Source organism: Staurois parvus, unplaced genomic scaffold (genome assembly GCF_062004578.1).
Source record: "Staurois parvus isolate SC_StPar_1 unplaced genomic scaffold, SC_StPar_1.0 ptg000696l, whole genome shotgun sequence".
Taxonomy (NCBI): Eukaryota; Metazoa; Chordata; class Amphibia; order Anura; family Ranidae; genus Staurois; species Staurois parvus.
The window spans coordinates 2261700-2288789 of NW_028318492.1; the positions used below are offsets into that span (position 1 = coordinate 2261700).

The 27090-nt window shown below is 41.2% G+C and overlaps 1 protein-coding gene across 49 annotated transcripts in view; it reads left to right on the forward strand.

Annotated features, from left to right (window-relative positions):
- The window catches only part of ABI3BP (ABI family member 3 binding protein), a 512999-nt gene that overhangs the window by 464833 nt on the left and 21076 nt on the right, over positions 1-27090 (forward strand). For all 49 annotated transcript variants that reach the window (XM_089652925.1, XM_089652933.1, XM_089652937.1 and 46 more), the window contains 3 exons: positions 4171-4250; positions 11575-11604; positions 22829-22990. In XM_089652925.1, coding sequence (XP_089509051.1) covers positions 4171-4250; positions 11575-11604; positions 22829-22990 — 272 coding nt within the window. The remainder of the gene's footprint in view (positions 1-4170; positions 4251-11574; positions 11605-22828; positions 22991-27090) is intronic.

Sequence of the window (27090 nt, forward strand, 5' to 3'; positions counted from 1 at the left end):
TGGTAGCAGCCTAGTGTTAAGCTGGTATAGTAATCTAGACCGGGTGCAGATAATAGGTTCCACATTTTCCCAAACTTCTGAGGGCAGAAGATGAAAAACTAAAGCTTCCCCAGAGAGAGTAGAATTACCTTGATTTCTCTACTCTTCCACCATCGGTGAGCAGGGTGATCATTTTACGTGCCATGATGGGAACATACTGTATATCTCTGGAGGGGATAGCGATATATCCTTTTTCATAGAAATTTCCCATCAAAGGTTGGTATATGCATAGAATGTTTTGCAAGAACCAGTGACACTTTGCAGGGGAACCCACATATAGTTCCTAGTTTCCAGGGACCCCTTTGTTTATATTACAGGGTTACTAGTAAGCTGACCAATTATGTTACAACCTGATTGCAAATGATCTACTTTGAGAATTGTACAAAAATCAAACTATGTGTGAGGTCATGCAAGGTTCAATTTATCCATAAATCCTTCATAAACTTGTAGAAAACAGGGATCATTATGTCTAAGTAGATTGTAAAGAAGGCTGCACACCTTACATTCACTTGTGCAGGGAGGCTGGTCTTGTATCCTTTCCCTCCTGTAGTTTTCTGCAGGCAGCCTCTAGTGGGGGAATATTCTGCCCCCCACACCTCTGCCCTCTGTACAGGTTACATGCAACTCAAGGATGATCTCACTGGATCTGGATTTGCAGATTGGGAAAAGAAATGCATGTAGTGCACACAAAATGTATTTATATCCTTAGCTATTGAAAAACATATTTCAATGACAGTTTTGTGGCTGGAGTTCAGCTTTAACAAAGCAGGAGCTATTATGTGAAATCAATAAGCCTTACATGTACAGTACTTTAAGAAAACAACAGAATCAGCCCTTGATCATGCAGTTACAACTCTACTCAGCCAAATTTACTGTAAGAAAACTGAGATACATGCTGCTGAATACAGTTAGAAATGCTTAATTATTAAGCTGTCCAATGTTTATCTAAAATTGTATGTCGTCAGTACAGACTGAACTGTAAGCTCCACTGGGGTAGGGATTAATGAGTGATGAGCAAACCTTCCTGTTTCATAATATGTTGCAACTGTTTTACTTTAGACAAAAATAATAATCATTACAGTACAGATTTTGTTAGGAAACCTTCTGCCTCTTTTGTATAATGGGTGCTGTTACTGTCATTTAAAAACTGTATGGCAGTATGTATGCAAAGGCAAAATCTTTTTTTGCTTTGGATAACATTAAGAATGGTCAAAACTGGAGACACACACAACAGAAAGTGAATGGAATTCTCTTCAAAATTAGGGGAATTAGGCAGATGTCAGGGCGTTCCTATTGAAAGATTTCTTCCCTATTTTTTTCCCCAGAGAACTGTCAAATTTTAGATTCCCCTCACTTTCTGTTTTAGTGACCATGTTCACCAGGACAAATAAACAGGATGATTCTCCCCCTGGGGACACATCAATAAAAACGTAGCAATGTTTTTAACCCTTTCCAAACTCTATCCAAAACATTGGGAAGTGGTGGCAAAAGGAGAGCAATGTGGGCAGATGCTGCAAAGGGCAGCTGGGAACAATAGCAATTAGAAAAGGTATTCTGACCATTCAAACAAATGTTAGTGGTCCACCCAAAAGCATCTTCCTACACTTTAAACATGAGATCCACCAGAAAAGGGCTAGACCAAGCAACTGTCAACTCAGGTAGCAGTTTAAAGAGCCTAGGTCAATCTTTGTGTAAACTCTTAGCAGAGATGAAATCCATGTAAAGGAAATCCAAGCAATGTTTATGTTATACTATACAGTGTCTAAGTAGTTAGCAATTTGGCCTAGCAACACTAGGATTGTTGGTTTGAATCCCAACCACAGCACTATCTGCCTGGAGTTTGCATGTTCTTCCTGTGCCTGTGTGGGTCTCCTCCAAGTACTCCAGTTTTCTCCCACACTCCAAAGGCATGCTGGTAGGTTAAAGCGGAGTTCCAGTTGAATGAAAAAAAAATAAAAATCAGCAGCCACAAAAACTGTAGCTGCTGACTTTTAGAATACAAAATACAGACACTTACCTGTCCCTTGGTCCAACGGTGTCCTCACCATGGCTGGTTTCACCGGCCATCTTCTCTCTGTGATGCCGCAATCTTCAGTGTGAGCACCCTGCTGTGACAGCTTGCGGGTTCACAGCCGGGTGCCCACTGCACATGTGCGAGTAGCACTGTGCTTTATGAATGGTTCCGTTATGCAATCGCACTGGAAGTGGGAGCAGATACTTGTCAAATTTGGGTACCCGCTCCCCAAAGGTGCCAATCCTTAACGGGGAGCAAGGAACAAAGCCTTAAAGCGGAACCTCCCCTATTGGGTGGAGCTCTGAATTCATTGGATCCTCTCTAAATTGGCCCTAGTATGTGTAAGTGTGAATGTGAGTTAGGGACCTTAGATTGTATGCTTCTTGAGGGTTAGGGGCTGATGTGAATGTGGAATATATATATGTAAAGCACTGTGTAAATTGACAGCACTATATACAGTTGTGGCCAAAATTATTCAACCCCCAATGCTGTAAAGGGGTTTAGGGACTATAGTGTACATTTGGAATTGTATTCAGAATCAAATCCTACAAGGACGTTGTAACTACCCAAATGCAACTAAAATGACATCAATTGTTTATGTAATACAGTAGTAAATGGTTCTTATGTGGTTTCTTCATTGCCACAATTATTCAACCCCTTAAAGACTACCACTCTGAAGAACAGAGGTTCATACAGGTGCTTTCCATCAGGTATTGAAAACACCTGTGGATGTCACCGAGCAGCAATCAAGCATAATAAGCACCAATTAGGCAGCTTTAAAATGACTGTGATACTCAGCTCCTTCTAGACATTTACTGGTGTGGTTACAAACATGGTGAAGGCAAGAGAATGGTCCAGGAAGACAAGAGAAGAGGTGATTTCTCTTCACAGGAAGGGCAATGGCTATAAGAAGATTGCAAAGATGTTAAACATACCAAGAGACACCTTAGGAAGCATCATTCGCAAATTCAAGGCAAAGGGCACTGTTGAAACGCTACCTGGTCGTGGCAGAAAGAAGATGCTGACTTCGACTGCTGTGCGCTACCTGAAGCGTAGAGTGGAGAGAAGTCCCCGTGTGACTGCTGAGGAACTGAGAAAAGATTTGTCAGATGTGGGTACAGAAGTTTCAGCCCAGACAATAAGACGCACACTGCGTAATGAAGGCCTCCGTGCCAGAACTCCCAGGCGTACCCCCTTGCTGTCTCCAAAGAATAAGAAGAGTCGACTGCAGTATGCCAAAAGCCATGTGGACAAACCACAAAAGTTGTGGGATAGTGTTCTGTGGACTGATGAAACAAAATTAGAACTGTTTGGGCCCATGGATCAACGCTATGTTTGGAGGAGGAAGAACAAGGCCTATGATGAAAAGAACACCTTGCCTACTGTGAAGCATGGTGGAGGGTCAATCATGCTTTGGGGCTGTTTTGCTTCTGCAGGTACAGGGAAGCTTCAGCGTGTGCAAGGTACCATGAATTCTCTTCAGTACCAGGAGATATTGGATGGAAACGTGATGCAGTCCGTCACACACCTGAGGCTTGGGAGACGTTGGACCTTTCAACAGGACAATGATCCCAAGCATACCTCCAAGTCCACTAGAGCATGGTTGCAGAGGAAAGGCTGGAACATTTTGGAGTGGCCATCGCAGTCACCAGACTTAAATCCGATTGAGAACCTCTGGTGGGACTTAAAGAAAGCAGTTGCAGTGCGCAAGCCTAAGAATGTGACTGAACTGGAGGCCTTTGCCCATGAAGAATGGGCGAAGATACCCGTAGATCGCTGCAAGACACTTGTGTCAAGCTATGCTTCACGTTTAAAAGCTGTTATAACTGTAAAAGGATGCTGTACTAAGTACTAAGATTGAATGTCACTTGGGGGTTGAATAAAACTGATAATGCTGTGAGCACAGAAAAGACATTTGTGGTTATTTCATTATAACTGTTATGTTATATTTGTCTGACCTACAAGTGCCTCTTTAATGTAAATGTAAGCAAGATGACTGAATGATCAAAAGCAATGTCAAACTGGCCAAAACACTCAATTTCAGTGGGGGTTGAATAATTTTGGCCACAACTGTAAGTACCTGTAATAAATACATTTTATTTTACATCTTTTGACAGATATGATTTCAAAGTGGTACCAACAAATCCTCTTGGTGAGGGTCCAGTCAGCGCAACAGTGGAATTTAGTACAGAATCAGGTAATGTGAAATATCTTCATATATGGTCATATATACATTACTGGAATCTGTAGGAAATTTATGTCAGATACTCGCATTTCCACTCAAACATCAGACATTCTTGTAATATGCAAAACATTTTTTTGCTTTGCTGAAGATAGTACTATTGTGAATATTGTGAATATTTATATGGCACTCTTATATGAATGATTTGTCAAAAGTATTTAGTGTCTGGGTAGCACATAACTACTGTGTCTGCTAAGCCTGGAAATTAAATTTCAGTGTATCAAGAATAGGGCTGTCACCTGTCTTCTGCCTGGTTGTGTATCGTGTAACATCCAGACAAGAGGTGAACGTTAGTGACCGTCAGCTACATTATCCATGTTTTCTAAAGCCCTACACAGAGTGCTTATAAAGGCCAGTTTTATGTATCTACTACTCCTTGAAAGCCTATTAAAAGAAGTTGAACCAATCTAACAATTCTCTATAAATAGGCTTTAATGAATCAAGTCACATACACAGTAATTGCAAATTTATCCCCACTTTCCTAACCTAATAAAAACATTTAAAATCAAAATACTTCACTTATTACAAATCATAATTAATTACAATACAAATATTGATCTGATTCTTTATAGGAAATATTGGTAATAATACAATGAAAATATGGTGAAATATAATATGGTGAAGAGTATATGGACACCTTTGAATATCATTAGCGTAGTACTACTCCCATATGAGCCGCAGGAACACTGTCCAGGTCTTCCTCAGAAGCTTTGCCCTGCAGTCAGACACATAGGCGTAGTCACACATTTCTCCAATATCCACTCTAGGGGTGTTGTTTTTGCTGTTTTTATTTTTGGAGAACATGGATAGGGATGGGGAATTAGGTAGGATATTCCAGAAATAAGAACTATGTACAGTTGAGGACTTTAGAGTCCTTGTAAAGGTTGAAGGTTTTTTTACCTTTATGCATTCTATGCATGAAGGTAAAAATCCTTCTGTGTGCAACAGTGCCCCCAGCCTCCTCAATACTTACCTGAGCCTCATCGCGATCCAGCTATGTGAATGATAGCCTCAGCTGCCCCGGGTCTCTACCTCCTCATTGGCTGAGACAGCAAGCTGGAGCCATTGGCTTCCGCTGCTGTCAATCACAGCCAGTCAGCCAAGGAGGAGAGAGAGGGGTGGGGCCAAGCCGCGGCTCCGTGTATGAATTGACCAGGGGTGGACTGACAACTTATGGGGCCCCCGGGCAATAGGGGATCATGGGGCCCCTGTGTCCTTGCCCAAACTCAAAAAACCTATGAAAAAGGTACCAGGGACATCTCATGGGGCCCCCTACTGACCCCGGGCCCTCGGGCAGTGCCTGAGTTTCCAAATGGTCAGTCCGCCCCTGGAATAGACACACAGTGCAGCGGGTGCCCCCATAGCAAGCTGCTTGCTGTGGGGGCACCCAACAGACAGGAGGAGCCAAGAAGCCTGCAGGGGACCCAAGAAGAGGAGGATTCAGTTTGCTCTGTGCAAAACAACTACAGACAGCAGGTAAGTATAGACATGTTTGTTATTTTACACCAGAGGGGGTTAAAGTGGAACTTTAGTCAGAAAATTAAGTCTTGGTAGATCACTTCAGGTTGGCCCCTTTTGCAGTTATAGCTATAAAAATAAGTGCCCATACAGTTTACCATCCAGTAATACACTGTCTGACACTGTTCTGCATATACTCAGTTACTGTCCATTTTTAGGCACTGTGCCAAAATTGTAGAGGCCGATTGGCTGACAGCCTACAAATTGTAGCAGAACTAAACATATCAATTTGACAGTTTTAAAAACAGTTACATTCCTGGCATGCTAGGAATGCTGTCACATTTGATTGTGTTCTCAACCAAACTGTCAAACCATCATATGAATGGTGTTATAACTGATCACATGTGCAGCACCATGGCAGTTTCAGATCAAACAGATAGCAGCTTCCATGGCTGAAAAGGATAGGAGAGATTAGTTCTGCTTTAACTGATGCTCAGGACTCTGGTCTTCAATAAAGTGGCAGCCACCAGCAAGAAGAAACAGGAGCAATGCTGGAGGCAATTTACAGCACACACTAATTTTGATTGCATAATTATTAATGTGGAATGTATGTTCTTAGCTAGGGAACATTATTTTTCATCAATTGTTATGAGTAAAGTTCTGCTTTAAGTAGCTCACAGTCTATAAGATTCTTTAGGGGTGTTTGTACAAGGCCCAAGAGCAGATGGATACCTTCCTCCGTGATACCAGACCAGATCTTCAGCAGGCAGCCCCTCAGTCAGCTTTAGTAGAACCCAGATCTCAGCATTCAGGCCCTCAGGTTGCCCATCTGAGGCCGCACGGCAGTAGTTGCCTGGAAAGGCAATGTGCACTCTCTAAGGCTGGAACAATCCTATACAGGAAAGACCCAGAACTCCGTGTGCTCACTGAATATATGCAGTTACCCAGCATGCCATCAGAGCCAGTCTCTCTGAGATAGCTTGGGGCTGCATCAGTATTCATGCTGTAATTGGCATAGCTCCACACTTACTATCCAGAAACTTCTCAAGCTTTCTGGACACAGATATCAGGCTGGCAGCAGCTGAGCAAACTTAGCAGACATAACTAGCAGAACACAGTGACACTGATTACCGTGTGCGATTTATGCCTTTACCTAGCAACAATTACCTCCACCCTGTCTACAGTGGGACAACTAAAATGTACCTATCAGAATACAAACTAAATCTATCAATCTACACCTAGCACCCATATAGGAGGGTGCTACGTCAGGTTGACATTTCCTGCACCGTAGCTGCTTTGCTTGTCCATGAAAGGAAGAGTTTGGGCAGGACTGGCCATAGGGAACACCGGGCAATTGCCCAGTTGACCGGGGCTGCCTGAATAGGAGGGGCAGCATATAGAGGAACTGAACCGTGCATTTCTGAGTTCCTCTATGTGCCACCCAGCCGCCCCTCTTATCCATCTCCTGCATGCCATGGACTTCTGTATGCCCTCCCCCATGGCCACCCCCCCATCTCCTGCAGCACTGCGGGGAATCTGTCAGCATATTCTGTGCCCAGTGCTGATAGCCCCCCCACCACAACCAGACGGCAGAGGAGAGAGAAAGCTGGTTCTGCCCCTCCTCCCGCCCTCTCCTCCTGTGTCTGCTCCGCCCGCACTCCTCGCCAGCCTTGTGTCTTCTCTCCCCCTTCTTCTTTCTCTCTTTCTATATCTTTCTTTCTATACTTCTCTCTGTCTTTCTTTCTCTCTCTGTCTCCTGTTTCTCTCCTTCTTTCCCTCCTTCCTTCTTTCTTTCTTTCCCTCCTTCTCTCTTTCTTTCTTTCTCTTTCTTTCTTTCTTTCTTTCTTTCCCTCTCGCCTTCCTTCTTTCCCTCCTACCTTCTTCCCTTCTTCCTTCTTTCCCTCCCTCCTTCCTTCTTTCTTTCTTTCTTTCTTTCTTTGTTTCTCTTTCTTTTCTTTCTTTCTTTTTTTCTTTTCTTTCTTTCTCTTTCTTTTCTTTCTTTCTTTTTTTCTTTTCATTCTTTCTTTCTTTTTCTTTCTTTCTTTCTTTCTTTCTTTCGCTTTCTTTCTTTCTTTCTTTCTTTCTTTTTTTTCTTTCTTTCTTTCTTTCTCTCTCTCTCCCCCTCTCCTTTCTCTCTCTCTGTGTCTTGTTTTCCTTCTTCCTTCTTTCCCTCTTTCTTTCCCTCCTTCCTTCTTTCCCTCCTTCCTTCTTTCTTTGTTTCCTTCCTTCCTTTCCCTCCTTCCTTCTTTCCCTCTTTTTTTCTCTCCTAGCTTCTTTCCCTCCTACTTTCTTTCCCTCTTTCTTTCCCTCCTTCCTTCTTTTCCACTTTCATTCCCTCCTTCCTTTCTTTCTATACTTCTCTCTTTCTCTCTCCCTGTGCCCTGTTTCTCTCCTTTCTTTATTTTCTTTTTCTTTCTTTCTTTCTTTCTTTCTTTCTTTCTTTCTTTCTTTCTTTCTTTCTTTTCCTCCTTTTTTCTTTCCCTTCTTCCTTCTTTCCCTCTTTCTTTCTTTCTTTTCTTTCCCTCCTTCCTTCTTTTCCTCCTTTCTTCTTTCCCTCCTACCTTTTTTCCATTTTTCTTTCCCTCCTTCCTTCTTTCTTTGTTTCCCTCCTTCTTTCTTTCCCGCCTACCTTCTTTCCCTCTTTCTTTCTCTGCTTCCTTCTTTCCCACTTTCGTTCCCTCCTTCCTTCTTTCTTTCTATACTTCTCTCTTTCTCTCTCCCTGTCTCCTGTTTCTCTTCTTTCTTTCTTTCTTTCTTTCTTTCTTTCTTTCTTTCTTTCTTTCTTTCTTTCTTTCTTTCTTTTTCTTTCTCTCCTTTCTTTCTTTCTTTCTTTCTTTCTTTCTTTCTTTCTTTTTCTTTCACTCCTTTCTTTCTTTCTTTCTTTCTTTCTTTCTTTCTTTCTTTTTTTTCTTTCTTTCTTTCTTTCTTTCTTTCTCTTTCTTTCTTTCTTTCTTTCTTTCTTTCCCTTTCTTTCTTTCTTTTTCTTTCTTTCTTTCTTTCTTTCTTTCTTTCTTTTTCTTTCTTTCTTTCTTTCTCTCTCTCTCCCCCTCTCCTTTCTCTCTCTCTGTGTCTTGTTTTCCTTCTTCCTTCTTTCCCTCTTTCTTTCCCTCCTTCCTTCTTTCCCTCCTTCCTTCTTTCTTTGTTTCCTTCCTTCCTTTCCCTCCTTCCTTCTTTCCCTCTTTTTTTCTCTCCTAGCTTCTTTCCCTCCTACTTTCTTTCCCTCTTTCTTTCCCTCCTTCCTTCTTTTCCACTTTCATTCCCTCCTTCCTTTCTTTCTATACTTCTCTCTTTCTCTCTCCCTGTGCCCTGTTTCTCTCCTTTCTTTATTTTCTTTTTCTTTCTTTCTTTCTTTCTTTCTTTCTTTCTTTCTTTCTTTTCCTCCTTTTTTCTTTCCCTTCTTCCTTCTTTCCCTCTTTCTTTCTTTCTTTCTTTTCTTTCCCTCCTTCCTTCTTTTCCTCCTTTCTTCTTTCCCTCCTACCTTTTTTCCATTTTTCTTTCCCTCCTTCCTTCTTTCTTTCTTTGTTTCCCTCCTTCTTTCTTTCCCACTTTCGTTCCCTCCTTCCTTCTTTCTTTCTATACTTCTCTCTTTCTCTCTCCCTGTCTCCTGTTTCTCTTTCTTTCTTTCTTTCTTTCTTTCTTTCTTTCTTTCTTTCTTTCTTTCTTTCTTTCTTTCTTTCTTTCTTTCTTCCTTTCTTTCTTTTTCTTTCTCTCCTTTCTTTCTTTCTTTCTTTTTCTTTCTCTCCTTTCTTTCTTTCTTTCTTTCTTTTCCTCCTTCCTTCTTTTCCTCCTTTCTTCTTTCCCTCCTACCTTTTTTCCATTTTTCTTTCCCTCCTTCCTTCTTTCCCTCCTTCTTTCTTTCCCTTCTTTCCCTCCTTCCTTCTTTCCCTCCTTCCTTCTTTCCCACTTTTGTTCCCTCCTTCCTTCTTTCCCACTTTCATTCCCTCCTTCCTTCTTTCCCACTTTCGTGCCCTCCTTCCTTCTTTCCCACTTTCGTTCCTTCCTTCCTTTCTTTTTCTTTCTTTCTTTCTTTCTTTCTTTCTTTCTTTCTTTCTTTCTTTCTTTCTTTCTTTCTCTCTTTCTTACTTTCTTTCCCCCTTACCCCTATAGCAAGGACATTATTCAATTTTAGTCAGAAACACACCGTTTGTTTTTATCCACAGATGCCCCTTACCTGCATAGGCAGTTCTTCAGTGAAAGTGAACTATCCCTTTAGGTCAGTGTTTCTCAACTCCAGTCCTCATGGACCCCCAACAGGTCATGTTTTCAGGATTTCCATTATTTTGCACAGGTGATTTGATCAGTTTCACTGCCTTAGTAATTACCACAGCTGTTTCATCTGAGGGAAATCCTGAAAACATGACCTTTTGGGGGTCCATGAGGACTGGAGTTGAGAAACACTGCTTTAGGTACACCACTTTCCTTATTCTTATATTTATTCTTAAAGCTAAATTTACTGTTCAAACCAATGTATACTGAGCACTAGATATAGGAAATATTATCAAGGGTTCCCTGAGAGCCAAAAGTTATTTTAAGAGTTTCTCATTGTTAAAAAGGTTGAGAAAGGCTGATATTAAAATGGTAGTAAACTCTTTTTTTTTTAATTTTACCTACAGGTAAGCTTATAATAAAGCTTACCTGTTAAAATGAAGAGCTCTTAAACGTGCACCGCTTAGGAGATATTAGCTCTTTTTTGGAGCCTGTGCATGCTTTCTGAAGGAATGGCATACCCATGCCATTCCTTCAGAGTACTGTGCCGTGGCCTGGGACTTCCACGCGCACGCAGGGGAATGACGTCATTGCGGCTCGGCCATTCAGATGACTGGAGCTCGTGAACCTGGAAGGAAGCCTGGGTGAATATGGAAGCCTCTTCAGTGATGACAGCAGGAGGGCTTCGTTTTAAGGTAAGTCCTGCACAATGTGCAATGCATACTAGCACATTATAACAATGCATACTAGCAAATTATAACATTTCCTTGCAGGGGATTTTTTTTTGTGGTTTACTACCGTTTTAAATATTAACTCACTGAAAATCAGCCCAAATCTAGTCAAATATTGATTAGTGCAAATCAATCCACATGTAATTATGTAGTGATCATACCAATCAATCAGAGTGCATCTTGTTTTAGTCTAGCTAGATTTATTAGCTTGTTTCCATGGGATATCACACTCTGCACTGGCCTGTTTTAATTTAAACTAGAGTCTATTAAATTGCTGTTCAAATCATGTACAATTAATGGCATAATATCCCAGCAGTTGAGCCAATGGTTCACCACAAACATAGTTTGTGTAAATGCATTTTCAGATGTAATATGCATTTTATTTTCGACATACATTAAATTCCATGTATGTGGGTAGTAAACCAATGCGGGAGAGATGGATCATATTTATTTTACCAAAGAGGTAATCAATCTACAATGATTTGAAAAGAAAATGTGTTTGTTTTAAAACATGTAGATTTTGTGGTATTATGTTCCTAATGACAGCTGAAAATCTGAAGCTATAATTTAGAAATATTAGGCACCATGGGAATCTGAGAAAGATTTGTGTTCCAGAGCAACATCTCCAGCTGACTCCACATCTGGTCATAATCTTTGTGTGCTGAGAAACATGCTGGAATATTGGCCACGTGTTCTCAGTCTTTCCCTCCGCTTGTTGGATTGCAGGGCTCATGGAAGTGACAGGTATATTGCTTTACGTCAGGTGTTAATAAATATGCTTGTCTCCATGTCCCAGCCAAACCAAGATAGTGATGATGACATTACAAAGGTCTTTCCTATATTTTGTATACAGTAACTTATATTTTTTATTTTCTTCTCTGCAGCTGATCCAAGAGTGAGTGAGCCAGTTCCAGGTAAGAGCTTTTATAGCAATTACAGCTTTTTTATTCTTTTTTTTCTTAGTACAATGTTGTTTACCCCAAAATACTTTCAAAATATACTTCCTATTTATTACAACAGAGTCACATATTGTAAAATAATATGTGAAAAATACAATACCACTTTCTACGGCAAAATGTATACAGAATGGCAAAATTCCAACTTATTAAATTTTTTTCAGCTAGTTTAATTGGTCTGTACGTACAGTGCCTTGAAAAAGTATTCATCCCCCTTGAAATTTTCCACATTTTGTCATATTACAAGCAAAAACGTAAATGTATTTTATTGGGATTTTTTGTGATAGACCAACACCTGTGGCACCTAATTGTGAAGTGGAAGCAAAATAATAAATGGTTTTCAGATTTTTTTACACATAAATACAGAAAAGTGTGGCGTGCATTTGTATTCAGTCCCATTTACTCTGATACCCCTAACTAGAATCTAGTGGAACCACTTGCCTTTGGAACTCACCTAGATAGTAAATAGAGTCCAGCTGTGTGTAATTTAATCTCAGTATAAATACAGCTTTTCTGTGAAGCCCTCAGAGGTTTGTTAGAGAACATTAGTGAACAAACAGCATCATGAAGGCCACAGAACAAACCAGACAGGTCAGGGATAAAGTTGTGGATAAATTTAAAGCAGGGTTAGGTTATAAAAAAAAACCTCAAGCTTTGAATATCTCACAGAGCACTGTTCAATCCATCATCCAAAAATGGAAAGAGTATGGCACAACTGCAAACTTACCAAGACATGGCCATCAACCTAAACTGACAGGCCGAGCAAGGAGAGCATTAATCAGAGAAGCAGCCAAGAGGCCCATGGTAACCATGGAGGAGCTGCAGAGATCCACAGCTCAGGTGGGAGAATCTGTCCACAGGACAACTATTAATTATGCATTCCACAAATCTGGCCTTTATGGAAGAGTGGCAAGAAGAAAGCGATTGTTGAGAGAAAGCCATAAGAATCCCGACTGCAGTTTGCGAGAAGCCATGTGGGGAACACAGAAAACATGTGGAAGAAGGTGCTCTGGTCAGATAAGACCAAAATTGAACTTTTTGGCCTAAAAACATGTGTGGTGGAAAACTAGCATTACACATCACCCTGAACACACTATCCCCATCGTGAAACATGGTGGTGGCAGCATCATGTTGTGGGGAGATGCTTTTCTTCAGCAGGGACAGAGAAACTGGTCAGAGTTGATGGGAAGATGGATGGAGCCAAATACAGAGCAATCTTAGAAGAAAACCTGTTAGAATCTGCAAAAGACTTGGGACTGGGGCAGAGGTTCACTTTCCAGCAGGACAATGACCCTAAACATCCAGAGCTACAATGGAATGGTTTAGATCAAAGCATATTTATGTATTAGAATGGCCCAGTCAATGTCCAGACCTAAATCCAATTGAGAATCTGTGGCAAGACTTGAAAATTGCTTTTTACAGATGCTCTCCATCCAACCTGACAGAGCTTGAGCTATTTTGCAAAGAAGAATGGGCAAAAATGTCACTCTTTAGATATGCAAAGCTAGTAGCGACATACCCAAAAAGACTTGCAGATGTAATTGCAGCAAAAGATGGTTCTACAAAGTATTGACTCAGGGGGGCTGAATACAAATGCACGCCACACTTTTCAGATATTTATTTGTAAACAATTTTGAAAACCATTTATCATTTTCCTTCCACTTCACAATTATGTGCCACTTCGTGTTGGTCTATCACATAAAATCCAAATAAAAAACATTTACGTTTTTGGTTGTAACATGACAAAATGTGGAAAATTTCAAGGGGGATGAAAACCTTTTCAAGGCACTGTACATCTTTCTACAGATACCTGTTGACTTCAAGTTGTATCATCTACTATCTTCTGTGATTTCAACATGATTGGATAACAGCAATGGTGACTACAGGTTACTTTGACAAATGCAAATGTTATTTGCAAATGTCGGTTGGGCAAAAGGCTAGGGTAGACTGGATCAGAAGAGCATATTATACAAGTACTGCATTGTGGGTAAAAAGAAAAAAATAGACTTTAGACCATTTTCTATTGTCTGATCTATGTTTTATATCTCTGTATAGAATAAGCAATATTTTCATATACACAATATTTAATGTGTAACAGGCCCTACCTTTTTATTAGCAAAATTAGAATCTTACCTATTAGCCTTAGTGAATACATTTGTAAGAAGACAATTTTAGTACAGACTGTACAACTGCAAACAGGACCTCTTGGATTTAGGGGTCCTTGAATATAAGATGTGTGTTGGGTGGATGCTGGAATCCCTACCACAGACCTGGACATTTCTTCTTATGGCAGGTGAGAAGTAGGAGGCCATTTTTTGACACCCTGCCCTAACCTTAAAAAATTCTTGCACAGGGGCTTTTTGCTGACTTTGTCTTCCATTAGATACATTAACATAATTTATAGGGATAAGGCTTTTTTTGCTAAACCACCCTCAAGTTCCATTAGAAAGACAATGATTTCACTGTTTCAGTTTTCCATGCTCTGATTTATACTAGAAACTATACGCTCCAACACTATAACACATGAAAAGAATAAACACACATTAAAATGTCAGAGACCATACTGTTTATTTAGCAGTCTTCGTTCTATTGGCCAGCAAAAGACATATATCTAAATGTTCCCAAGATATTTCAAAGCACAACGGCAAAGCTTATGGATGTAAATATTATTTAAGGACATGACAGAACAAAGGGGGTGCATTCCACATACCCAGAATGACTTCCTGAAACTTTAGATCAGGAGAAGATGTGCTATGTGATCTGCAATGATGTCTTGCATGTGTGCAGAAAATCACTCATTTTATTAGCACATGCCTGCATATTTCATGAATTAAATGGATTGGGTTTAACCTCCTGCAGGGTGTATCCAGTTTCCAGAGGTGTTCTATTACTATGATGGATCCATGACATTCAGTAATATTACAATATGTGGTACACACGTCATCAAACATCAGAAGGGGTTTCCAAACAAAAGTAATCAAGCGATATGTAGTAGTAAATTCTAAATAAAGTGGGCCTCATACTTTTTAGCTCACTCTTTTTGGGCATACCAGCCCAGACTTAAGGATTCTAGAAACCGCCATTTCAGAGAACAAATATGGATGGATTAGGAATGGAGGACATTACTTACAATGTCTAGATGGTAAAATGTCTTCTTCGGTATACAGAAGAAATAGTTAAAGGCGTACACACAGGTCTGCTTATAATATTCAACATAGCTTATGTTCTCATTTTCCTATTGACTGTACATCAGTCCTAGACTTTAGATACCAAAACTAAGAGTATCAAAAGTGAACCAATTTACACTCATCATCTTTTATACTTTACAGAGTATTTACATACTGCAGGTATATAAAGACATAGACATGCATCTTTGGTACTATGCATACAGTAAAAGCAAGCATTTCTATTTAGACCACTGTGACCTAAACACTGGGTTTAATTGTGTAGCGCTAGCCCCATAGGAGCCGCTGGAAATTGTCCAGGTTTTTTCCCAGTAGATTGCCCTGCACACACGGTCACAGTCACTCTTTGCCTCAAAAACCAGTCTAGGGGTGTTCTCTTTGTTGTTTTAATTTTGCAGTAATTGGGAAAGGGTTGAGGGAATTGAGTGGAACACTCCAAAAAAGAGAACTATGTACAGGTTGAGGACAGTAAACTCCCTTCTGAAAAGCTGATGCAGAAGTCCTTGAAGTAGCAAACTATGGACTTGGCTTTAAGTAGAAGTAGTTAAAAACAATCTTTTTCCTTTAGAGCAACCAGAGCAGAGTACCTTTACAAAGAACTAGATAGACTAAGCTCGGCATCTCACGAAACCAGATTGAATCCCGGAGACCAGTGTCTACTAATTAGCCTGGCAGGGGGTAAAACACCATTCTGTTACCCTTTCTATGTCTCCCTTGCAGCTGCACTTGTCACTTGCAGCTACAGAGGAAACACTGTTTGTTTATTCTGGGGAGGGGAAGGGGTGGATGATAAAATTCAGCATGGGGAGTAGGGGGTGGGACTATGATTGACTCTGATTGGCTTTATTTCAAGGAGGGCGTGGGTGCTAAAGGCCAGCTTGGGAGTGGGGGGAGGAACTATAAGCCAATCACAGACAATCATAGCACCGCCTTCTTACTCCCCATGATGGCCTTTAGCACCCGCCGCCTTCCTCGTATAAACAAACCGTTTTCTCAGTAGCTGCCTGAGACAAGTGCAGCTTATGGGGAGACACAGAAGGGATGAGCTTACCTCTGTTGTTCTCCCTGGGATTCTTCACACTACCCAAGGTACTACAGCTCTTGCTATTCTCCCATTCCCCTGTCCAGTAGGTGGGGCTATGATTCGCTTTAATTTAGCTCCACCCACTGAACCAGAGAACAGGAAAATCAGGAGAAGAGCAGGAGCTGCAGTACCCTGAGTACTGCCAAGAGTCCAGGAAAAAGGAGAACAGCAGTAAGCAGCGCAGAGGTGAGACAGAGGGTTAATCACTACTGCACTCTGTACTCTGTGTCACTACTGACCACTGAACTCTGCCTCACTTAGTACTGACCTCTGAACTCTGCATTACTTATTACTGACCTTTGAGCTCTGTAGTAAGTGATGCAAAGGTCAGAAGTGACACAGAGGTTATTTGTAAGCAACAGAGAATTCAGGGGTCAGTAGTAAGTAATTGAGGGTTCAGAAGTCAGAAGTAATGGAGAGTTCAGGGGTCAGTAGCAAGTAATAGAGTTCAGAGGTCAGTAGTGAGTCAGAGTTCAGCGGTCAGCAGTAAGAGACAGAGAGTTCAGGGATCATTAGTAAGTAATGGAGAGTTCAGAGGTTAGTAGTAAGTAATAGAGTTCAAAGGTCAGTAGTAAGTGTGGCAGAGGTCAGTAGCAAGTAAGGGGCAGAGTTCAGGGGTCAGTAGTAAGTGAGGCAGAGTTCAGAGGTCAGTAGTAAGCAACAGAGAGATCAGGGGTCAGTAGTATATACCAGAGACTTCAGAGGTCAGTAGTTAGGTAGAATTCAGGTGTCAGTAGTAAGTAAAAGAGAGTCCAGAGGTCAGTACTGAGGCAGAATTCAGGTGTCAGTAGTAAGTAAAAGAGAGTTTAGAGGTCAGTAGTGAGGCAGAGTTCAGGGGTCAGTAGTAATTGAGGCAGAGTTCAAGGGTTGGTAGTAAGTGAGGCAGAGCTCAGGGGTCAGTATTATATACCAGAGAGTTCAGAGGTCAGTACTGAGACAGAATTCAAGTGTCAGTAGTAAGTAAAAGAGAGTTCAGAGGTCAGAAGTGAGTCAGACTTCAGGGGGTCAGTAGTATATACCAGAGAGTTTAGAGGTCAGTACTGGGGGAGAATTCAGGTGTCAGTAGTAAGTAAAAGAGAGTTCAGGGGTCAGTAGTGAGGCAGACTTCAGGGGGTCAGTAGTATATACCAGAGAGTTCAGAGGGCAGTAGTGAGGCAGAATTCAGGTGTCAGTAGTAAGTAAAAGAGAGTTTTGAGGTCAGTATTGAGGCAGAGTTCAGGGGTCAGTAGTAAGTGAGGCAGAGTTCAGAGGTTAGTAATAAGTGATGCACAGTTCATTGGTCAGAGGTAAGTAGTAAGTGGCACAGTAACTCAGTTATATGTGTCTGAGAGACTCTTGCTTGTGGCATAGCAATGAAAGCATATTTTATAGGTGCAAGGAAGCACACATTTAACCGTGCCTGTTAAGCCCCTCCCACTGTTCAGTCTGACTACACCCACATTTTGTCCTGCAGCTGAGCTGACCTGAGCACTGTAGGTCATTACCACCCTGAAGTGTCCCTCATTCTCAAGTTCTAAAGTTGTGATATATAACTATGTGCTGCCCAGTGATTATATCACTGCTGCTGTCACAAAATAATACCTGAGTTTGCAAAAGTAATTTGGTGCACACAAAATGGATTTTTATCAATTGTGGCTATTGAAAGCTATATAAACAATAAAGTTTTGAGCTTTAAAAGAGTTCAGCTTGATGCAAATAATTATACTAGTGTATGCTATTTTTTATTTTTTTTTTTAATCTTTTTTCTGTTTATGGTTTATAACTACACATAAACATGGGCCAGCCATATTAGCTCTTTACATATGCAGGCTCTGTGTGCTGATTTGCGGTGCCACATGATGATTGCACTTTACTCCTGCTTCTCACAATGCATGGCTAGGAGTTTACCAACTCCTTTGTACTCTTCATGTGGCTGATATCTCAGCCGCTGTTAAAAGTTAGACATCGCAGCAGTTAATCTAACCTACCTGTAGTGAACTAATTTACATTTTCTACATTTACTACGTAAATAAAAACTACAGGAGATCAGGCAAGAACAAAAGGTAAAGACATGTTAAAATAAATTGTGTATAAAAAAAAGTGTATTTCCACCAAATTGGGATAACATTAACCTAAAATTTGTTAAATGTTCCCATTCACTTATCATAACTTAAAAAGAAAAATATTTGAAACATTTTCATGTTCTTTTCTGAAAACTCCCAAACTGAAGTTTTCATCTACTATGCAATGTTAAGGAGAGGGCTGTGGAGTTAATGTTTGCCTAAAATTAACCTTACCTAATGTGTGCTAGCAGAGCTCATTATTCATTGTAAACTAGATTTTAACACTGTACTCCACTGTAAGTTCATGGCAAAGGTAAAAACAAAGCGCCTGAACACAGTTTTGAAAAATGATACATATTATTCAGGACAAATGGGGTTTTCAGTGGTGATAAATAGTAATTAATAGCTCCTGATTTTTATTTTTATTATTAAAGAAAAACGGGCACAAAATAGAAAATATATATTTTTTCTTAATTAGTTGTATAATTCTTGTTATTACTATGACCTGCTACTAAAAAATAACCCAAATCAAATTTCCCTGCTTCTGATGATCACAGTGTTACCACATATGTGTATATTATTTGCTATATGTACCCATAGTAAGACCCAGAAATTATTTATTTTTGCTTTTGCAACTTAAAACACACTGACACTAACAGATACCAGTATTAAATAAAAATAAAAAGTCACCCTTTGTATAACATAAACATCTGACCCTAACCCTGACACTGGCCTGGATCAAATCTTAACACACGTTTTTTGTTTATAGCTTTCTCCTCTAGCAAGGAGAAAAAGATACAGTGTATTTTTTACTGCATTCAAAAGGAGAAAGAAAACACATGGGTGGGCTATACAGTGACTGATCACTGTGATAGCTAATCACAGGCTATTACAGCAACCAGGTGATCAGGAACCAGTCCTCCCAGGTCCTGATCATTAGTAAAAGACCTCTGTGCTGGGAGAGCATTGTGCAGCGTGATCCCAGCCAGGATCGGACTGGCCATTCAGGCACTCAGGCACTGCCCGAAGGCCTAGGGTCAGTAGGGGGCCCCATGAGATGCCCCTAGTACCTTTCATAGGCTTTTTTGAGTGTGGGCAAGGACATTGGAACCCCACGATCCCCTATTGCCCGGGGGCCCCATGAGTCCGCCGCTGATCCCAGCACATACATTGTAGCACATATACAGTTAGGTCCATATATATTTGGACACAGGCACAATTGCAGTTTTTTTTTCAGGTATTTACCAAAACATATTCAAGCTATAGTTATATAATGGATGTGAGCTGAAAGTGCACACTCTCAGGTTTAATTTGAGGGTGTGTACATCCAAATTGGAGGAAGGGTTTAGGAATTACAGCTTTTAAGAGTAGCCATCCCCCCTTTTTCAAGGAACCAAAAGTAAATGAACAATTGAATCAAAAGCTCTTTCATGGCCAGGAGTGGGCAACTCCTTCATTATTTCTTCATCAATTAAGCAGGTAAAAGGTCTGGAGTTGATTCTAAGTGTGGTATTTGCATTTGGAATCTGTTGCTGCAAACCTACATCATGCATTCAAAGGAGCTGTCCATGCAAGTGAAACAGGCCATTGTAAAGCTTCGAAAACTAAACAAATCTATTAGAGAGATAACAGGAACATTGGGAATGCCTAAATCAACTGTTTGGTACATTCTGAGGAAAGAAGAACGCATTGGTGAGCTCAGCAACATAAAAAGCATGGACGCCCACAAAAGACAACAGTGGTGGATGATCGCAGGATCCTCTCTATGGTAAAGAAAAACCCATTCACAACATCCAGACAAGTGAAGGACATTCTCCAGGTGGTGGGCGTATCATTGTTAAAGTCTACAATCAAGAGAAGACTTCACGAGAGCAAATACAGAGGGTTCACCACAAGGTGCAAACCATTCATAAGCCTGAACAATAGAAAAGCCAGATTAGACTTTGTCAAAAAACATCTAAAAAAACCAGACCAGTCCTGGAAAAGCATTCTTTGGATGGATGAAATGAAGATTAATCTGTACCAGAATGACGGGAAGAAAAAAGTGTGGAGAAGGCTTAGAACAGTTCCTGATCCAAAGCACACAACGTCATCTGTAAAACATGGTTGAGGCAGTGTGATGGCATGGGCATGCACGGCTTCCAGTGGTACTGGGGCATTGGTGCACACTGCAAAAGCAACCCAGGAGCTTTTGAAGGAAAAGAGTAATATTCTGCAATGGCCGAGTCAATCACCCAATCTCAACCCAATTGAGCTTGCATTTCACTTGCTGAAGGCAAAACTAACAGCAGAAAGACCCACAAACAAAGAACAACTGAAGACAGCTGCAGTCAGAGCTTGGCAAAGCATCGGAAAGGAAGAAACCCAGTCTTTGGTAATGTTCATGGGTGCCAGACTTCAGGCAGTCATTGCCAGTAAATGATTCTCAACAAAATATTAAAAATGAACATTTTATCTATCATATTCATTTGTCCAATTACATTTGAGCCCCTGAAAATGGAGGGACTGTGTATAAAAATGGTTGCAGTTTCTAAAATTTGTACGATATTTATGTTCAACCCCTTGAATTAAAGTCTGCAATTCAAATTCATTTGGATTGTTTTGTTTTAATTTATTCTGGTGGCATACAGAGCCAAAAGTATGAAAATTGTGCCTGTGTCCAAATATACAGTATATGGACTTAACTGTATGTGGACCCGTGGATAAAGACGCACTTCCATGAGGCCGCATATATACACTGCTCAAAAAATTAAAGGAAAAACTTTGAAAACACATCAGATCTCAATTGGGAAAAATATCATGCTGGATATCTATACTGATATGATCTAGGTAATGTGTTAGGAACGTAAGAATGTCCCATCATTTGATGGAAATAAGTATTATCAACCTACAGAGGACTGAATTCAAAGACACCCCAAAAATCAAAGTGAAAAAATTATGCAGCAGGCTAGTCCATTTTGCTGAAATTTCATTGCGGCAATTGAAAATGGTACTCAATAGTTTGTATGGTTCCCACATGCTTGTATGCATGCCTGACAATGTTGGGGCATGCTCTTAATGAGACTACGAATGGTGTCCTGGGGTATTTCCCCCAAGATCTGGACCAGGGCATCACTGAGCTCCTGGACAGTCTGAGGTGCAACCTGGCAGCATCGGATGGACTGAAACATGATATCCCAGAGGAGTTCTATTTGATTTAGCTCAGGCGAGCGTGGGGGCCATTCCTTGGTATCAATTCCTTCATCTTCCAGGAACTGCCTGCATACTCTCACTACATGAGGCCGGGCATTGTCTTGCTCCAGGAGGAACCCAGGACCCACTGCACCAGCATAGGATCTGACAATGGGTCCAAGGATTTCATCCCGTTACCTAATGGTAGTCAGGGTGCCATTGTCTAGCCTGTAGAGGTCTGTGCGTCCCTCCATGGATATGCCTCCCCAGACCATCACTGACCCACCACCAAAACGGTCATGCTGAACAATGTTACAGGCAGCATAATGTTCTCCACGGCTTCTCCAGACCCTTTCATGTCTGTCACATGTGTTCAGGGTGAACCTGCTCTCATATGTGAAAAGCCCAGGGCGCCAATGGTGGACCTGCTAATTCTGGTGTTCAATGGCAAATGCTAATCGAGCTCTAAGGTGCCAGGCAGTGAGCAAAGGGCCCACTAGAGGACATCGGGCCTTCAGGCCACCCTCATGAAGTCTGTTTCTGATGGTTTGGTCAGAGACATTCGCACCAGTGGCCTGCTGGAGGTCATTTTGCAAGACTCTGCCAGTGCTCATTCTATTGCTCCTTGCACAAAGGATATGCCATATTGATGTGCCATCCTGGAGGAGTTGTACTACCTGTGCAACCTCTGTAGGGTCCAGGCATTGCCTCATGCTACCAGTAGGGATACTGACCCTGACCAAATGCAAAACTAGTGAAAAACAGTTAGAAAAGATGAGTAGGGAAAAAAATGTCAGTGGCCTCCACCTGTAAAACCATTCCTGTTTTGGGGGTCGTCTCATTTTTGCCCATCTAGTGCACCTGTTGTTAATTTCATTAACACCAAAGCAGCTGAAACTGATTAACAACCCCCTCTGCTGCTTAACTGACTAGATAAATATCCCAGAAGTTTAATTGACTTGATGCTATACCCTGATTAAAAAGTGTTCCTTTAATTTATTTTTGAGCAGAGTATATATGTGAGCTCAACAGGAAGAGGTTAATGAGAAGAAACTTAATGGGGTTGATTTACTAAAGGTAAATATACTGTGCACTGCAAGTGCAGTTGCTTTATATCCGAGGGGGAGCTCTGAAATGAGGTGAAGCTCTGCTGATTTCTTTCATCCAATCATGCAAGCAAAAATGATGTTATTTTATTTTCTTTGCATGCTCCCCTCAGATCTAGAGCAACTGCACATTTTAGTGCTCTTGCAGTGCACAGCCTACTTGCTTTTAGTAAATCAACCCCAATGTATCCTCAGTCTTTGTAATGCAGTCTTCGCAAAATTCCACTCCAAAGAAACAATAGAAAGGTACATATAGTAGGGTTTTCTAAAATTTGGTTGCAAAAGTGAAAAATACTGCAAATATAATTCAAAATAAGTGTTAATTAAAAACACATTGACCTTTACATTATTACTACATGCTTGCACCAATTTATGAATTAACTGATGAGCTTCACTGCTCTGGACCTTATACTAACTAAATATTGCAGCTTTTGGACCTTATACGAACTAAATGTCGCAGTCTGTAGGTCATACAAGTGTTATCACTATCAATTGTAATAATGACATTTTCTAAATTTGTATAACAATAACTTACCTAGTATTTCAACCTACATTTGGTTTAGTAACTCTCAACTTTCTCTTCAACATACACAGCAGGAAGAGATGCAATCTGGACAGAAATCAAGTTCAAGTCAGACTCCTATTCAGAATGCAGAGGGAAGCAATATGTGAAGAGGACATGGTATAAGAAATTTGTTGGAATTCAGCTGTGTAACTCTCTAAGATATAAGATTTACCTCAGCAACTCTCTAACAGGTAAAAAGAAAAACTGTATGATTGTATTTCAAAGCTGGCCATAGACAATCCAATTCTGTGGCAATTTAAAGTCCAACTCTTCAGCATCTCCAGTCCCAGTCCTTCCTTCCCCTTCCTATGTAAAATAAAGTACTAGTCACCCCCTCCATTCTCCAGTGCTGCCTGCTGTGCCTTTCTTGGCAACTGGTCACCACCCCTATTCCAGATTGAATGACTTTTGTCATCCTCCAACCAGGGGCGGACTGACAACTCATGGGGCCCCCGGGCAATAGGGGATCATGGGGCCCCTGTGTCCTTGAACACACTCAAACCACACCCAAAAAAGCCTCTGAAAGGTACCAGGGGTATCTCATGGGGCCCCCTACTGACCCTGGGCCCTCAGGCAGTGCCCGAGTGCTTGAATGATCAGTCCACCCCTGCCTCCAACCCCTTTCAGTGAGCACAGCCTGTCAATACCACACCCCAGTGATTGCATGATCAGGCAGCCTGGATTTACAATTTAATGCTGCAGTAACTGGCATTGGCAGGAGAAGAACCAGAAGAAGATCCCTATTTGTCATGTGACAGGTAGAAAGAAAGCAGGTATGTTACTGCCTGTATCACATGTGCACTTCCTATTGGCTGTTCAATGTGGGTATCCTCTCAGGATCCAGAAGGGTCTGAAGGTGCTGTTGTCAGTCTGAGGGGACTGGCAGGAACCAACTGGCATGGACCCAACTGCAGCGCTGGATTACCAGTCCTCTGCATCTAGGAAATGGAGCTGGCAAGGAACTTGGACAGCAAACTTAAGTGAGTATAGAACACTGCACTCTGGGTATGATACAAGTTCATTTTTGCCAGGAGATCTCCTTTAATATAGCTAAAGGCCTGTGGAAACATGATAAATGCTTAAAAGCAAAAAACACCACTCCAGGTCGGTTCCCACTTCCACTACCCCTAGCACACTGTCAGGTGAAGGACCTGTCTGCAGCAGACTTCATAAGGCAAGAAAATATCCGATGGCCGCACATCCGATAAAATCCTTAGCATAAACCACTTCCAAAAAACATGGGGAACACAGTACTCCAGCTAACGCGTTTCATGTTCCATCAGCGCTTAGTCACAGATCAAGCTCAGGAGCTATGACTAAGTGCTGATGGATAGTGATACGTATTCCCCACGTTTTTTGGAAGTGGTTTATGCAAAGAATTTTGTAATAAACGTGGTTTTATCAGATGTGCGGCCATTGGATGTTTTCTTGCCTTATGCAAAATGCTTGTTTACAGTTCCAACAGGAGCTTTCATTATGACCTGTAGCCAGCACTGGAGCTCAGATCAATTTATTTTCATTTTATTTGAATGCACAGTATTTATTACTAGTCATGACAGCATAATACTACCCCTGACAATGTCTTCATTTCCCTTTTCTTTAGAAGACTGAAGCTATTTTTGCTCAGGTAACATCCAGGGCCAACATTTACACCTCATAGTAGGATGCTATCTCAGGAATTGAAATCCTGGTGCCTGCTCAGTCGTCTTTGTTTTTGACTGTGTGCACGCATCTCACATAGCTCAGCCTCTTTCTGCCTCTTACATCGTAATTTGCAAAGTTACAATGTACAGTCTGAGTGATAAATGACGATTTTCATCTGCCCACTTCAGACTGATTACAGTATTTACATAAGATGCTCCTCTCAAGCCAGGGTGCAGTCACTGATAGTTGACTTCAGGGTGCACAAACATCACTTATGTATTTATTAAAACAGATAATTACATGTTTAAATATGATGTATTGAAATGCAGCTGATGTAAATACCTATAATTTTAATGTCAACCTCACATAAACCCTTGAACAGTAGTTCTTTGGCAGAAAAAGAGGCAGTACTAGGAGCAGTACTTGGAGCCAACTTGTTGACAACACACATGCTGACAAGAGTACAGAGGAAAGAGACGAGCTGATCGTATGTACCCAAAGAACCCCCAGTGGGACTTTACTGCAGCAATAGGATCGCACATATACTGAAAAAGACATTTGGTTAAAAAAGATTATCAACTTTATTACATACACATTTCCATTTTAAATACATGATTTCTAAAAAAATATTTCCTTGGTCTTCTGACTCATAGGCTGTTTGTGCTTCACTCTGATGATTTGGGATTTGGTGGATCTGTTCCCTACCGCACCCCTTTTTTTGTACTTCCTTGCAGACTTGTTTTGCATGCCACTTTGGTCTTTGTTCCATGGGATTTGATATACTCCCATTCCTTGGAGAAATTAATATCTCAAATTTACCACTTTTTCCTTGAGTTGTTACATCCATTACCGAGTGAAATTTTATTTGTTCCATACATTGGCCTGTTCAAGTCCCATGGGGGGATGTTCTGGTGCTCCTCTGTCAGTCCTTGTCTGGTGACTTACATCTGACCACTCTTGCCCTCTTGGATGATGCACCCCACTGGAGCATGGTGTCCAGCCTCTCATCCTGGAAGTCATCATTTCTTTTGCTCTGACATATGCCTTTAAAGTCCTTTGTCTTTCATGCCCCCTGAGGAAGATCTAGAATATGGAATGATCGAACGCGTTGGGATTTTTTTCTTTCTTTTCTGTGTGGTTTCATATTTTTGTATTAAGAATTTTCTTGTAAGAATACTGTCAGAGCAGTATTATTTTCAAAAATCATGTATTTAACATTACATTGGAAATGTGTATGTAATGAAGCTAATAATCTTTTTTAACCATATGTCTTTTTCAATACATGTATGATCTTATTGCTGCATTAAAGTCCTACTGGGGGTTCTTTGGGTACATGCATTCATATAGGGATGAGCAGCCAGATATTCGACCCTTTTGGTTAGAGATGAGCTGATCAGTCTGCTGGTGTTCCTCCACTGTCCTTTAAAAGGCCCTAGGGGTGGGAAGGTGACCAGACTGCATTGCTTAACCGAACTAGAGAAAAATCAAGTCATAAACCTTGTGGTGCTGGCTGGCAGGAGTGTGCAAATTGTATGATAGCCTTCTCATTCCACAACTTTCTGGATTTTCTGCATGCTTTGCAGCTTCTCCTCAGCCCTTAAAGTGGAGCTCCTGACTTTTAAAAAACAGACACTCACCTGTTCCTCAATCAAGCGTGTCCTCACTGCAGCCAGGTTCATCGGTCATCCTCTCTCCCTGGCGCCAGCATCTTAAGTGTGGGCACTCGGCTGTGACAGCTTGTGGCTTCACAGCCAGGTGCCCACTGCGCATGTGTGAGTAGCACTACGCCTTATGAATGGTCCCATAGTCTTTTGTACCTGTCACGTGTCCCAGAAGACTACGGAGAGGGAGGGGGAGGACAACTTCTGCTTCCGATTGCCTAAGCCATCGCAGCTGAAGTGGGAGCGGGTACCTGTCAAAATTGGGTACCTGTTCCCCAAAGGTGCCAATCGTTAATGGGGAGCAGGGGATGAGGCCTTAAAGTGGAACTTCCCCTTTTGGGTGGAGCTCTGCTTTAACTATGGTTTACTTTCAATTTCTAAGGAATACATATCCCATGGTATCTTGCTGCTTGATAACAGAGATTTCTGCAATGCCTCCTGAAACTCTCAGAACCTCTGTAAATCAGAAGGCAGGCTCTCTGAAATGTGTGACACAGCCTGGGGCGGACTGACCATTTGGAAACTCAGGCACTGCCCGAGGGCCCGGGGTCAGTAGGGGGGCCCATGAGATGTCCCTGGTACCTTTTTCATAGGCTTTTTTGAGTTTGGGCAAGAACACAGGGGCCCCATGATCCCCTATTGCCCGGGAGCCCCATGAGTTGTCAGTTCGCCCCTGGACACAGCAGTGAATATGAGTCACAGAATTCAAGAAATAAATGTGTAAGGATCTTCACAAATAATTTACAAAAATTAAGATTATTCCAATATTAAACAGTAGGCTTGAAACAATTGAAATACAATGTGGACATGATTTTACATTTTGACCATAGATACACTTTCAGCAGCACTGGTCAAAGGGCAGACAGCAGATGAAAAATAATCCACAAAAACAGGGGAGGACCTATAGACTTGGTGGTGTCCACACACCTAGAGGACACAACACTGCCAAAATAGCTGGCACAGAGTTTAAAATGAGGCCCTTCTTT